This window comes from Genypterus blacodes, unplaced genomic scaffold (genome assembly GCF_046128005.1).
Source record: "Genypterus blacodes isolate CSIRO-AG114 ecotype Tasmania unplaced genomic scaffold, CSIRO-AGI_Gbla_v1 ptg000234l_1, whole genome shotgun sequence".
Classification (NCBI taxonomy): Eukaryota; Metazoa; Chordata; class Actinopteri; order Ophidiiformes; family Ophidiidae; genus Genypterus; species Genypterus blacodes.
The window spans coordinates 63,227-78,945 of record NW_027467032.1 but is presented as its reverse complement, the minus strand read 5'-3'; the positions used below and the strand labels follow the sequence as shown (position 1 = coordinate 78,945).

Sequence of the window (15,719 nt, the reverse complement as noted above, 5' to 3'; positions counted from 1 at the left end):
CACACACACACACACACACAGTCCAGCCAGACGTGGTAAACGATGCCACATGGCGCTAAATGTTTATCATAAACAGAAGTCCCGTCGGTGCAGTTGGTCACTTGTTAGTTATTGCCAACGCAAACGATGCCCACACCTCCCCGCAGGTCTTAGTCATGCCGCCGCCTATTTCAAGCGGCGGAGAACGAGTTTGCACGTATAGCTGATATACAAGTGGGAAGTGGGAAACTGCTAGTGAAGAGCATTGTATTTATGTCTCCTCAAGTCGCCACAAACAATACAAGAGATGAGACGCACGCTGTCGGGTAGTTGTTGGGTTGTCGGGGGACTCCAAAATAACTGTGGGACCTGTTCAGTGTTTCCATAGAAGTGTATGAAATGTGGCATAGTCACCCAATCCAGACTCAACTGTGACATGGATTTGGCACTGAAAGCAGATGTTCCTGATTACGAAGCTACATTTCCACATGATGATCAAACTGTTGTACTGCAAGTTCAAACCGTAACGTCTATAGTGTTTGTTTGAGCTGCAAAGGAACTGAAATCACATTTTAAAAACACAAAAAATGACTCTGGGAGTAACCAGGTTTGCTTCCTACTACAACAACAATGTAACATCTGGCCGGAGTGAAACTTCCACATACGCCGATGGCCGTTAAATCTCTGCATCACTCTTTCCTCAGCACCGGAAAATATGCATCTGAATTGCTATAGTAGATGTTGTTCTATGTCTCTACGTGCAATACAGTCTCAGACGTCTGGTAATACTATATTCATAACCTCTGTGTTAAGACTGTTTCACATTCTGCAGGAAAATTACCGAGCACTTACAAGTTTTCCATGTGCAGTATAAATATAATCCAAAATGTCGCCAACGTCCCGCAGGAAACCACGCATCTCCCAATGTGTGCCCATATCTCATTAAATGGAATTAATGTCAAACCGCTGATTCTGTTTGTTTTAGGTGTTTTCCAAGGTCCGAGGTTTATGAAACATTTTATAAATGTGGAAAACCTCGGCAGCTGTAATTTGATGGAGATACGCGGTTTCTGCAAGATGCTGGACGCTGATGATGTCACCGTATGTTCACGTATTACAGCACTTCTTTTCTTTTGTAAACAAGACAGTCATCGACTAGTAATTTATCAGTGGACTCTATTTAACATTCCAAATAATGGATAAACAGATAATAAAGGCTTTTATTTCACTTATCAATGAAGATAATGGAGCTTTTTGCATTTTGTACTTTGTTGTGTTTTACCTAATTTCTCAGAAAAAATGCTCATGGTTCATTTACAAAGCTAAAGGTCTTATGGACTCACAGTCAAATGAAACATGAACAGCAGAAATACTTGTGGTATAAACTCAACAAGTTAGTTATATGTTATTGTAGCATTTTTGGTGCTTAATAAAACTTGATTTCACTTTTTTTCTGTTTGTGGTTATAGATGTTGCGTTGGCTGCCTCTCCTCAAACTCTCTCTCACACACACACACACACACACACACACACACACACACACACACACACACACACACACACACACACACACACACACACACACACACACACACACACACACACACACACACACACACACACACACACACACACACAAAAGCTCCTTTGGCTGCAAGTGCTCTTCCATGTATTTTATAACGGCATGATCCTGTGTGTGTGTGTGTGTGTGTCACTAGTCATCATATAGTCCACATTAAGACCATTTTGTAATAACTTTCACACATTTTTAACGTCTATATTTGGGTTCAGACGGGCCCGGAGCTCCGCCCTGTCATTTTTAAAGAATGTCCTTGCCTTTTGTACACACAGTATAAACCCTGGATGACACAACTTTGTACACATCATACTGACAATTAACAGTTTCACTTACAAATCTATTTTAAATTCACAGGAAACAAGCTAAAACCACTTAATATAAAGACAAGTATTCTTCACACATACGACACATTAACACAACAACAATATAACCCCCAATTTACACGGATTCTCTGCTATCAGTGGGAGTTTCACACATTGATTTCCTCATTGTTGCCTGCAGATGGATCTGGATCCCCAAAGGGGGGGAGTGGGGGGACTGCCACTCCACTCTCAAGTGAAACGTTCAATGCAAGCTTATCTGCCAAGGTCTGGATAAATAAAGGAGTGGAATCGACCCATCTAATGCGGTGGATTTAGTTTAAAACTCCATGGAGCATCTGATCTTTGGCTCGGGTGGTTGAGTGAACTGCAGGCTTAGAAAGAAATGGAAGAAGGCCAAGAAGAGCAGAAGAAAGAACAGATGGATGAAGGGCTGATTTAAACACACACTGCTCTTACTGCTGGCAGACAAAACCTCGCTTGGTTTGTGTTTGACTCAGAGAGAGACATCGCTCGTCCGTTTGCTAGAAAATCCTAAACATCACCACCAACAAAGGAGAGTAATGGATACCACTTGAATTTGCACTTGAATTGGAACAATTGGAAACAGACACACACACACAGCTAAAGTACTTAATAGTATAACAGCCAGCTCAAACAATCATGAACACACAGTCAGAATACGACCAATGCTCATCAAAATGATGCCCAAACCAAAGCGATGGTTCTGTGTGGCCCAGATCCTGCTGAGCCTCTACAACAAGCCTCCCCATGGCTTTCATTAGACACTCACACTTGCTAAAACATCCAAAGCATTTCTCTCTTGTTACTGCAGATTATTCCTGTTTACAGCCGAGCTTTCTATCAGAACTTGAGTTTTAACAAGCCACTGGGAGCACTTGTCATTTTCTTGAAAATGCCAAGAGACACTCATGTTAATTAGCAAATGATGCTTCCTACTGCCGGGGTGGTTCCCTCTGGAAATTAAATCAGCACAATAACCTGATTCAGTCAGACGGAGGGGGCACGTCTTTGTCCTGGTGTGTGACAAATCTCAATCCCGAAGCGATGACGTGCCGGAATGCTGCATGTTTGTTTGTTGAACGCAAATATTTGAAAGATTTGAACTGCTAGACGGCCAATCTGGAGAAATGAGTCAAGAATTGAGACGAGGTTATTTTGAAGATACAAACTGACAAATGCGCTGGAGTAAAACATTTAAAGTGTGACACAAGTTTTCATTTCAATCCTCATCTTCGTTTCTTGTGCACGCATTCATCATGTTTATGTGAAAGTTTTACTACTGTGGATGAAGTTAATAAAGAACTAATAGTTTTACAGTGATGTGGATTAGTCAGGAAATCCAGTAACTCCGAACACACACGAGAGAAAGAGAGAGACGCAGGCAGACAGAGAGACGGACAGGTGAGCAGAGACGAGTGTCTGGCCCCCTCGTGTCTTCCGCCCTCACGCTGTCCTCGCCGTGGTGGTGTTGGTGGGGAAGTACTCATGCAGTGGTTGCATCTGATGAACGTTCTGCTCCATTTACTCTAGACTCACAGCCGTATGTTTGGCACCGTGTGGCTCCTTGTCATTCTGCTGCTCCTGCTCACTTTCTCAAAGAATTGTAATGTATGTGTACTGTCAACATACATTTCATTTGATCTAAATCAAAGCAACAGCCTGTGTGTGTCTGACAGGAAGCTAGAACTGCAATCCAGCTTCCAGGAACGCAGCACAAACATCATTGTGGTCGATCCAGACGTAGTTTAAACAGGATGAACCAACAAGAAGTTTACTAGCCTTCTAAATGAACTCCTGCTGTAGCTTTCATCGCTGTGTCCTCAAAAGACACTTGTAGTGTTGCACAGAGATAATCAGATAAATGAGCTGTCTAAACATCCACAACCAGTGTGACTGCTGTCAATCACCTGCAACACCACAATGACCATGTGACACAGCAGTGACTAATGAAACTAGATTATGTGGGAAACCTATTGTGGACGTTGGATGTAACCAATATAATCAATTGTTTTGTAACTCCAGGATTAAATAACCAACCTAATCATGTTTTTATGCAAGATCGGTACAGATTGTGCCACCAAATTCAGAGCTGTAAATAAGGAAAAGCCGGAGAATTTAATGGGGTCAAATTGAAGGTAAACAACAAGATGGTTTGCAACAGGAGGGAAATCTGAGTGCTTCTCCATTTTTTATGTAATTTGTTCACTACTGAATTAAAAGCCTATATCTTGGACGAGGAGCTACAAAGGAGCTACAAATTTGCCCCAAAAAAATTTGGGGCAAATCTGAGAATATTGACAAAATTCTGAAAAGGTTGACCCCGCAATCATCGTTTTGTAAAACTAGAGAAAACCTAAAATCTAACAAACCTGTTCAGCAATTTCATGATGCAACTTCCAAAAAATCTTTCGCTCGTACACACACAAGAAACGAGTACGCGGCAACATGTTCTCACAAAAACAAGCCTGGCGGGAAGCTTGGAACGACAAGCTGTGGCCATTTTGGCGTCCCTGACATAAGAAGGAGGATTGTGACAGGTGGTTTGTGCGACGGAGGCATCCTTCCATGCTGCTGCTTAATAAAGGAAGACTAATAACCTGCCTGCTGTGTCGCAGCAGAGGAAAAGAGGACTTTGCAACACACTGGTTAAAAGGACTGTTGTTGCGTTTTGGGATTAAGGCTGCCTGGGAGCAACGGAGACAACTGTGAGTCAAGATGTTGCTCTTTTAGATTGACCCACAGCGCTTCAAACTGTTAAATATCTCATTTTAATTCAGGAGTGATATGGCTCCACATAAAGTACAGTCTCCCTCCATCCTTATACTACAGCACCACTGTCAGACCGGAATTTAAAGATGGTTAAACAGTGAAGTCAAATAGGAAAAGCAATTAGAAAATATTTACGCTGAAGTACAAAAGACAAAGATGATCCCACGTTTATTCAAGTCTGGATTCCAGTCGAGTTACAGTCACGTTCAAAGACTGAGCTTTACGTTTGCTTCTCGTTAAACATCCCTCCAGCCGGGCCGAACAGAAGGTTCGTGGCCCGTAAGAACCATATGTCCAGAATCATTGTGCCAGTACAAAAAGCAAGCTGAAAGGAGGCACACAGAGATAAGGAACATGGAGATCCTCTGCAGACAAGAGACTTCCTCTTACCCGAGGGGGGAACAAGGTCACCGTGTGCTATCTGGGGACAGAACCGCTGTCTGGGGTTAAAAGTCTGTGACCGGCTTACCTGCAAAATCACTGGACTGTCTTAATTTTACAGGGTTTGATCTATAATGGTGGGGAGAGGATCTTACAAACAGCCTTATTAAATAACTCAGTCTGGTATGTCATCACCTTACAACGACCATTCCATTTCCCAAACCTCTTCTGCTATGGGCCTCTGGATCAGACCATCAGACGTGATTAAGCTTCCAATTAAACCAACTGTAGGACTTCATGCTAAGGTTGTGCTGCAGGTCTCTTTCACAGAGTCCCTCGGCGGCTACAAGCTAGGAAATGTAAAGACCTGTGGCGAGCCGGAGCGACCGTGATAGGGCTCCATTAAACATCACTCAGGGCTACTCAGCAGCTGAGGCTGGAGACAGGACAATGAGTCGAATACAAGCGGCAGACAGGTTTGTTCGGCACTTAATGAAGAAACGAGAGAGAGAGAGAGAGAGGGAGAGAGAGAGTGGTATTATGAAGTGTTACGGCTTAATCAGGGGTTGGGAACATTTCAGGTCACAAGAAAACTAAATTGGGTCCAAAAATAATTGTGTAAACCTTCAGGACTTCAAACAAAGTTTTGAGGAGGTGATTTTAACTCCTTAGACAGCACCATGTTGGTGTTTAGCCTTATAAACAGATTGTAGATGGAAATAGAGATTTGAGTGTGATAATAGTAAACAAATGATCCCCATAAACCATCCAGACTGTCTGGGGGAAAAAAAAAATTCTGATTCACATATATTCCTTTTTACTGTGCACAATGAGTGAAAACAGGTTATTTTTTGTACCGTCCCTTTAAGAGCCAAACCTGTAAAGCATTATCTGCTCTGATTGGCCGGTTGCATTAGGCCTGAGTCAATGCATTAGCCCCCCCCCCCCCCCCCCCCCCCCACACACACAACATTACACATCCTAAAATGTGGAAAAAGTTCAATATAAGATTCTTACTCCACATTTCTGCTGTTTTCAAATGTCAAGCCGCCTCTGCTAAATGCTACGTGTCTCTGGAAATAACATTTATTCATAATGATGTCATGCTTCCTTTTAAATGTGATATTTAGACTGAAACCTCATTAAAAGGTGATGAATCTGAGCTCTGAGGCACAATAACACGGCGGCTCAATCTGTTCCTTGTTCAGAGTCAAACCCTTCCAGTCAGGATTCAACCGCTGACGAGTCTGAAACTGGATTGGTTTTGTTCTTAGACATCTACCTGTGCTTTGTTACCTTCTGTTATTGAAAAGCTCCAGTTGCAGTTTTGGCAATTTCAAATCATTATATCAAAAGAAACAGTTAAGCAAAAGTTAAGCATTTAGCAGAATGGCGTATTGCTGTAGGTTAACAAGCCATTTGGGGACATTGGCACTACCACCAAAGTGCAGCTACAACTATGCTCAGCTGTAAGAAAACCGTATTTTCGTTGCCACGGTTACAGACATAGAAGAAACTGAAACCCAGGATGCCACCAAACAATGAACCTGCACGATCAGTCCTTTGACAAATGTGATCAGAGGGTAATGAGAGTCTTCAGCTTGTCGTTGACTTCAACATGTGCTGAGTTGGCTCAGAGGAGGAGATGCTAAAGGGCAAGCAGGGGGAATAACACACACAAAGTTTATAAAGTAGCTGTGAGAAATGACGACTCCGACTTTCGAGACAAAATTAGACGTGTGCTACAATATGTGTCAGAGAAAGGAGAACCATTAACAAAGTATTCCCCTCCTCCCACAGGCACAGTGATCGTTTTTATTGTTGACCTACACTGTTAGCTACATTTATTCACTCCGATAGCCTAAATTTGGAGCAGGAGCCCCGGGCCGCAAATTGATAACACAAAACCACTTCTATGGCCCCGCAAAGACACACAATTTACCTGGAACAAACACTATTAGCAATAAATAACTTCAATCCAATGGTGTGTCCAAGTTATGGAGCCGGACAGAAAACTCCACCCCCACTCCTTCTGAGGATGGAAAACCAGAAATGTATGTCTGCTGCTGTCAAATTCTCCTAAAAATCCTTCTGATGGCATAAAAGATCACCTTTTATTTGGACACAGAGGAAACCAGGGCTTCCAATAAGGCTGATGGCTCCGCTGAGGGATAAAAACATTGCTGCCAAAATGTCTGAAAATCAGACTGCAGGGCGCTTAGCCACTTTGCAAAACTAAAACTCCAAGCTGTTGCCCTAGATAGTCGATGTCCTTCTCCATCAGAAGGAGAGCTCAGTGTTTAGGGTAGATGGGATGGATAGAGGGCAGAGCTGACCTGGATAAAGTTAAGCAGCAAACTGACAGACCAGAATCAGAGTCCTGTGAAGATACGCGTCACGTGTTATATAGTGATGCCTTTTATTCCACCATAGCCTACAACGGCATGTTCAAAGGAAAGAACCACATAATCATATCTATTTTGTCGCTACAGTCATATGTAAACTAAAAACGGATACATGTGCAAACAGGTGCAGCAAACCTATCAGAAGAGTCATGGAGCTGTCAATCAAAGCCAGCCTGAAGCCACCACGGACCTGAGAAAAGGTCTGATCAGCCAATAACACATTGTGTGTGTGTGTGTGAGTGTTGCGTGTGGCTTTAAGATAAATGGGGTCTACGGAACACAGTGGCATCTGATCCACACATAAACAAAATTAGATCAGCCACACAAGACAGCAGGCGTACCTGCAGGATATGAAAAGTGGGCCAAGGCAGTGTTTTGTGTGCGAGTGTGTGTGTGTGTTTGTGTGTGCGTGTGTGTGTGACAGACGGGCCACATTTTTTTATAAAGCCAACATGTAATTAAAAAACTTTCAGATTTAATTTCCTTTGAAGATGCTGATTACATTGTTTGTGTTTATAACTGTTAACTGCTGTTTGTTCCATTTTAATGAATTCTCACCTGCTGCTGCTGCTGGTGTTTGGGAAATGATTGTAGTCATGGTACATAAATGCAGGTGTGGTACTAAAACACTTAGTTCAGCCTAAAGATTGTTCAGCTGTAGTTTGGTGCATCAGATCTGATCACGGGCGGTTTGAGAGCTACATGCTAAATGCTAAGCTAGTCAGCACAGAGTGACACAGCTGCTTACACACTGAAGCACAAAACAAATGGCGCTCTCTGCCTCCAACCTCCAGCGACCAACCGTATGAGTCGACCACAAGAAGCAGGGCTCCATAGTATGGAAAAGTGACTCACCTTTCACCAGCTCCTCTCTGCTTCGTCGGCCATGTTCCTTACAGACTGCTCCAAGCTCCGCCCTCTTCTACCTTCCAGACCGCTCCAAGCTCCGCCCTCTTCTACCTTGCTCAACCAAACACAGACTAAGCTGATTGGCCGATAGAGCTACTACCACCTACCTTCATAAAGATCTTTTTTCTGACCATTATTGTTGTGGACGGCTCTGACACACGGGACATATTACGCTAAATCAGGTGTAGTCTATGTCCACGAGGGCCGAGAGGCATTCTTCATTCGTACTTACATTCCATCTTGAGCTTAAATTATGTCTGCACTGGCTGCATCCTTGCAAATGGACACTTGGGCCTTATGAAAATGAATCATCCAAGTATGAACCATTCATACCGCACCAACTCAACACTCTTATCTGCGTCCATTACATTTACAGCAAGGCCAAGCAGAGGAGCCAACACACATTCACAGTTTACCCAAACAGCCAGGTAAAAAAAAGGCTTCATTCTAACACATTTTAGCCTTGCAGTCAAAAATTGGGCAGCGAAACATCCTGTTTGCCACCCAAACATATTCATGGAAAGAGACTAAAAAGGATTCACCTTCTTCTTTTTGTGGCATTGTGGATGCAGGCTCTTCCCTCGCTCTCACTGCTCTGATAGTAAGTCCAACTTCGATTACGTGCACCTTTTCCAAATTGCTTGGGGGGCTAAAAGTGTGCAAAGAGAGAACAATGCATAACTAAACCATGTGTGCTTAAACTGAAATGTTTGGGTCATATGATGTCGATCTAAAATAAATGTAGAACTCAAATAGGCTGTGGCGTTTCTTCAGGGACACGTCAGCACATCAGCTGCTCTCTCTCCTCTGACTGGGACCTTTTGTCTCCATCATTCAAAGCCTGGCAGCTTGGCCAGACAGACTGTTACTCTGTCTGTCCTCTTTCTGATTACTTAAAGTCAAAAGACTCAGCCAGGGCCGAGGGCGTGCATGAATGTGTGTGTGTGAATCATCAGTCTGCAAAGCTCACGATAATTAAAGTAACAAACACATAAACAAAACGCGCTGTCCCATTGCAATGGCTTTCTGAACTTCTTCATTCTGAATGGAAAACATAAGGTGTAATAATATCGTAAAAATGTAATGTAACAGAATTAAACGTAGCAGTAACAAAACAATGTAAGCATCATTCAGTCAGTGGATGGTAGGAAATCCCGCCATAAAATCTCTGATTGAAAAGCAAATGTGCAGAATACTGAGTGACTAATAGCCAATGTGTCAGTGTTATTGAGTGAGTAAGATGGAAATTAAATATGCGATGCCATGGTGAGACAGCTCGACGGGCTGTCATTCAAGAAGACGTTTTAAAAAATGTAATCAGACTTTCATTTGTCTTTTGCATGCAAACATTCAGTCCGTATGACAAAAAACCTAGAAACTGGTATTTGTATGTTAATGTATGGACATTTAAGAATATAAAATGCATGACTTGGCCCCATTGATGCCTGGATTAAATCTCTACAATGTCTGTTAGGAGCTGAAGAGGATTTGACAGCAGTGCAGCCCCCTCAGCTAACTGGCAGAGCCGCAGGACTTAATTGGGTCATCAGCTGCATTGATTTGCTCTGGTCGGAATGATCACAATCACTAAAGACACAGTGGCTGAGTACCGGCACCTTCCAGATGTCAAGACAAAGCCGCCGCTTTCTCTCCCCTCCTGGAAAGCCGCGAGTTGACTGTGAGCTCAGTGTGGTTATTAATAGCGTCTGCAGGGGTGTAGAGGGTCTTTGGCTGTCAAAGGACTGAGGTGGGGTTCACAGCGGCACAGAAGCGACATCACCTCAGCGGTAGAAAGGACAATCACTGCAAGCATCTGCTGGGATCTGAGCGGCCCTGTCAGAAATCTGGCTCTGTCAAAGATGACACGACCCTCTTAGTTTGCTTTGAAATAACAGAAGAGATCCCAGTCCAGCAGTCAGCCAGTGGATGGCAGTGTTGACCATAAATGACCGAGGTGAATCTACAAACATTAAGTACATGATTGAGCCTTTATGTCCTTATAAATAAAAGTGAAGCTCAGTGAATTCAGATATGAAGAGATTCAAACGCACTTCAGTTCCTACATTGTCTTCACCTTACGCCAGCACAGGCATAAAGATAGTAATTTGGTTCAGATAAGCTCCTACATTGAATAGACAATGGGAGGTGAAGTTCATCCTCTCACCTTCCCCCTGTATTGTGAGTGAGTGCCCACTTAAAGCTACAAAGCAGGGAAAAGAAAGTCATTCTGTTGGCTCTTACAGCTGTGCAACAGAGGAGAGCAACAGGACGATCAGGCATTGTGAATATGCAAAAGCCCTGCAGCAACGTTTCAAGGAATCACTACATTTTTCTGAAGATTATAAAACTTCTCACCTGTACAACGTTTCATCCTGAGCTTTACTTTAATGCGTTCAGTCTCTTGTGTCGCCTTGTGTGTTTATACTACTCGATAGTGCACTGTTTCTCCTCTGTCTTTGTTTGGAAATGTTACAGGGGATACCTTAGTGTGTTTATATGTGCGTGTTTGAGTGTTTGACTGGAAAGTTGCTGTCATGGTCTCAGAGGTAAAGCTAAATAATGTCAGTGTATAAAGGTTCTTTGGCTCACAAACAGCTAATGTCTCACACACATCCCTATTTCTATAAATAGGCCAGCTCAGGAATTTCCTGCATCTTTATTAAAGCAACAATCTTTAAAGTACTTTTTTTTTTTAATAGAGCAACCACATGTCAGAAGAACAGGAGCAAAGTAACACTAATTTGATCTCTACAGGAAACTTCTGTTTTTGCTGATTATGATTTTAAGTAGGTAAACTTGAATCTTGTTGCACATCTTACTTCCTCCATATGACTATAACTGCATATCAACACAATAATTAGAGTAATATAGTATTGCTTTCAGACAGGTATGATGGCTTTTGATTGTATCTGCCTCCTTTGGAAAATCCATCCACATTTTACTCAAAAATACAGCATGGCCTCCACAAAAGTAAAAAAAAAAATCGGATGGATTATTGATCCGAGTAGAGGCTTCTATTTTTGCTTCCCGCATCCCAAAGGGAGGTCAAAGCATCAAAGCATGGACTTGGACACAGATCAGTGCTCCTGTGTTGGTGGAGGATTGTCATGTTAAAGGTTCCTTCAGCCAGTTTGAGAAACTCCAGCTCTATGATGCGGAGCTCCAGTCAAACCCTTGTCTCACTGTTACTACACAGGCAGGAAGAAAGACGGTGTAATGTGTTCTTATTGCTGTGCTCTTGCTCAGTGATCTAAATTATCAGCAATGTTCAGCTTCAGCGTAGAGGGAGATGTGCTGCAACAAGTGACCTCACAGAGAAGCAATGACATAAACACCAGGGCTGCTAACTTGTTCAGATGATGCAGAAATTCTAAAATGTACAATTTATATTTTAAAGGATAGAAATGCATGGTGAGCTTTCTAAAATGTCAAGAGCTCCTCCATACTTTCAGTTTTTTCACAACAGCAGGGATGATAAGCATGCATCTGCCCGGTTTAGAATGACATCTCTTTCTAGCCTGTGCTTCACCGACAAATGTATCCGTCACTTGACAAACTGGAGCTGAGTCAAACACAGCAGCATGCAGGGTCTGCTGCTCAGTATCAACACTCCTCCTGAAGTGTGTATCACTGAGTGCTTGCGAATGGGATAATAAAGGTTTTTGTTTCTGTAAAAAGAATGAAATCGGAATACTGTTTTTCATATTTATATTCTATCAAAGCAACAATAACAAACAAAACAAAAAACAAACTAACATACGTCCCTTTGTGAGTGTACTGTGTGTGATATGGCGTTTTTATGCACTGGACTCGAACGGAGAGAGATGATAGTGAAGTTATCTGCAGTGTAACCTGACCAGATGGAAGGCATGATGTAAGTTCACTCTTGAAAATACAGTATATCAGATCAACCATTCAAATACATCTTCATCCATTTGCAGTAGAAGATTCCCAAGAAGACCAAGGATATATAACAGAGCAACAGCGCTCTCTACTGGCAAGATAACTACTGTACTGTGGTGAGAGAGTGCCCGCCTGAATTACAAAGGTCAAAGTTTTACAGATATAAAACAACCAGTCAATGTAATGAACCTCGACCTAGTAAAAACATTTAAAAGCTGATAAAAGTTGTGAAACAGAACATTTTAAATCAGTAAAATGTTGAATGAAATTCAAAAAACAATCGATGACATTAATGTGCAAGGACACGTTATCTGGATTTGGTTTTGTCCTTTAGACTACATCCAGTTCACAGTTGGCTGAATGAACCCAGATACTGAGAAAAAAGAGTCAACAGAACGTTAGGTTAGTCATTAGGAAATGAACCTCTGGAACTGAAACTATCTCACAAAGGCAAATACACAAATCAAACAGACAAGATGCCGCTGTCATTACAGTTTGCATCAAATCTTTTATAAATACACCTCAGCATGTCTTCGATTTCACTCAAATATACCAAAGAGCATTACGGGCAGTGGGTGCATGATGATTACGCTGAATAAACGTATGAATTGTTTCAAAAAATATGATGTATATACTTCAGAGTTTGTGTTTATGAGTATGATAGACTCCTTAATCATTTAAAAACACAAGTAGAAAGAATAAAGAACAAAATTCAGTCAAGAGTCCAGTGCAATGGGTTCATCTTATCTCTCTGTTACTGAATATCAGTTAAAATCTACAGTAAGTGCACTCAGTGACAGGACCCTGACTTTAGTAAACACCAAAGGCCACTGCAATATAATCAATTACTAGCTTGACAATACACAATATGTAACCTTCATTACATAAGTATAAGTATATACATCCAATTCAACTTATCCAAAGAGCTTACAGGGGCAAAGAGCTGTTCGTTCTCATATTTAATGACCTTGCAACAGTACAATCATGACAGAGATCATGTTATGGACAATTAAAACTTTAAATACCCTAACAACCACTGCCTACTATAACACCACATTTAGAAAGCATTGTCTTTTTGAAAAATAAAGTCATTAAACCTAAATGTAACACAAGCCGTATGGAAATTAATGGGTTAATTGTACGTATCCAGTGTGCCTGACTGGGGGCTTGGCCAGCTGTTCATTCAGCATACAAACAATTGCACAAGGGACAGCATTCAGCACTTCACAGCCTGTCCACCTTAAATGAAGACCTCTCAAATCTAAAGGTAAGCCACATTTTTCTAGACCCTGAAATATCAAAGCATTTGTGACGATTGAAGATGAACAAAAAGCAAGTTGTGTTTTTGTGTTCCAGCTTCACACTTTATCCACAGCTGGGATGAGATCCGTTGTGCTGTTGCTGTGGTGGGTACTGGGGACATCGTTGGTGTTGCCAGACACTGAGACGAGTGGAGAGGGGGTCACTGAGGAGCCCATTCCCTGCTCCAGGGGATGCACATGTCTGCACGATGACTACAGCCTGGAGCTCAACATGTACTGCAGTGCCCGTAACCTCACACAAGTCCCACCCGACATGCCACCATCCACGCATTCCCTTTGGCTGGATGGCAACTTGTTCACCTCGCTCCCAGCAGGCTCTTTTAAGGATCTTACCAGCTTGGACTTTTTGAATTTGCAAAGCGGCCAGTTGTTGCTTCTCGATCCTCATGTATTCAGAGGGCTGCGGGCACTTGCTCACATTCATCTTGAGAGAAACCGACTACGGACATTACCGGGTACGATCTTCCAGAGCACGCCAAACCTCGCCTCACTTAGTCTGCATAACAACCAGCTGGCTCGTATTGAGGAAAGGCTGTTTGCTGGCCTCTCGCACATGTGGCTTCTCAACCTCGGGTGGAACTCAATAGCAGTCTTACCTGAGACAGCTTTCCATGACCTGCATGGTCTGCGGGAGCTGGTGCTGGCAGGGAACAGACTGGCATACCTGCAGCCGCAGCTCTTCCAAAGTCTCACTGAACTAAAAGAGTTGGATCTAACTGGAAATCACATCAAGGTGATCAAAGCTAATGTGTTTATGAAACTTGTAAAACTGCAAAAGCTTTACCTGGCCCAAAACCAGATTGCGATAGTGGTGCCCAGAGCTTTTGTAGGCATGAAATCTCTTAGATGGTTGGATCTCACAAACAACAGGCTCACAACTCTGCATGATGACACCTTCTTGGGTCTCCACAGTCTTCATGTGTTGCGTCTTTCCAACAACTCTATTTCAGGAATCAGGCTAAGGACTTTCCGTGACTTGCATTATTTAGAAGAGCTACGTCTCAGTTATAACAGAATCCGTGCCCTTGGAGAAAGGATCTTTGATGGGCTGGGTCATCTGGAGGTGCTTGAACTGGAACACAACCAGGTGCAGGAGGCACAGGTCGGTAGTTTCACTGGGCTCGCTCATGTGGCTGTCATCAATCTATCAGGAAGTTGCTTTCAAAGTCTGCCAGACCAGGTCTTCAAAGGCCTGCCAAAGCTCCACAGCCTTCACCTTGACAAAGGCTGTCTAACAAGGATCACATCCCAAGCTTTCACTGGGCTCTCTGGTCTGCGGCGTCTTTTCTTGCAGCACAACAACATCTCAGCGGTGGAAGGTCAGAGCTTTGTGGACCTGGTTGGCCTGTTGGGCCTTGACTTAAGTTCCAACAAGTTGGAGGTTCTCACAGCCGACACATTCTCTGGCCTCAAGAATTTAGAGTACTTGCTACTGTCTAACAATGAATGTCGGCAGTTTTTGCAAAATGGCACAAAGCAAATACTTCCGAAACTGCGCTATGTGGACCTCAGAACTAATGCTTTGACGAGCATTGTCACCGATTTCCCAGACAGTCTGGAAAAACTTTTGCTATCTGGAAACCAGTGGAAATGTGACTGCAGTGCTCTTCCACTCAGAAACTACAGTTTGAGGAATCCATCCGTGATTCCTCGGCGTGTTGAGACCCACGCAGAGGGCGAAGAGCCTGACACCACCATCACCATCTATAACAACATTACATGCATCAGCCCACCACGCCTAGCTGGTCATGATCTACGGGACACTGACATTGAAAGCTTTCAAAGCTGCTGAGTGGACACATACAGTATATGGTCAGAGAAATGGGTGATGCATGCAAATGAATGCATTTGAATGATTCAATACTGAATTGTAGTTTAGCATTGTTACTCTGACGTGTCATGTGAAGTTTACGAATGCCAATTACCCTGTATACATTATCTAAATGCTTGCAAAAGGATTTAGGGTGTAATTTCACATTGGCTTTTAACATTTCACACTTTTCTCTGTTTAACAATAAGATGTTTTGGGATGCTAAGAAATATCTTTCTTTGAAGAGACATATTAAGTTGAATATGTAATTATGGAAAGCATGACCCATATCAATGACCATTGCTAATGTTTAACTTC

At 42.6% G+C, this 15,719-nt stretch overlaps 1 protein-coding gene and 1 long non-coding RNA gene across 2 annotated transcripts in view; one reads left to right on the top strand and one right to left on the bottom strand.

The window, feature by feature from the left end:
• LOC143016562 (uncharacterized) overlaps positions 1 to 8,368 on the bottom strand; it is a 29,802-nt gene extending 21,434 nt beyond the window's left edge. Inside the window, exon 1 of the long non-coding RNA XR_012965538.1 lies at positions 8,313 to 8,368. This is a non-coding gene — a long non-coding RNA (uncharacterized LOC143016562). The remainder of the gene's footprint in view (positions 1 to 8,312) is intronic.
• Positions 8,369 to 13,435: 5,067 nt separating this feature from the next.
• Positions 13,436 to 15,715, top strand: igfals (insulin-like growth factor binding protein, acid labile subunit). Its single transcript, XM_076170935.1, has 2 exons — positions 13,436 to 13,536; positions 13,626 to 15,715. Exon 2 carries the CDS (start codon positions 13,650 to 13,652, stop codon positions 15,381 to 15,383), a length of 1,734 nt encoding a protein of 577 aa, XP_076027050.1. The 5' UTR covers positions 13,436 to 13,536; positions 13,626 to 13,649; the 3' UTR covers positions 15,384 to 15,715.
• Positions 15,716 to 15,719: the final 4 nt, after the last annotated feature.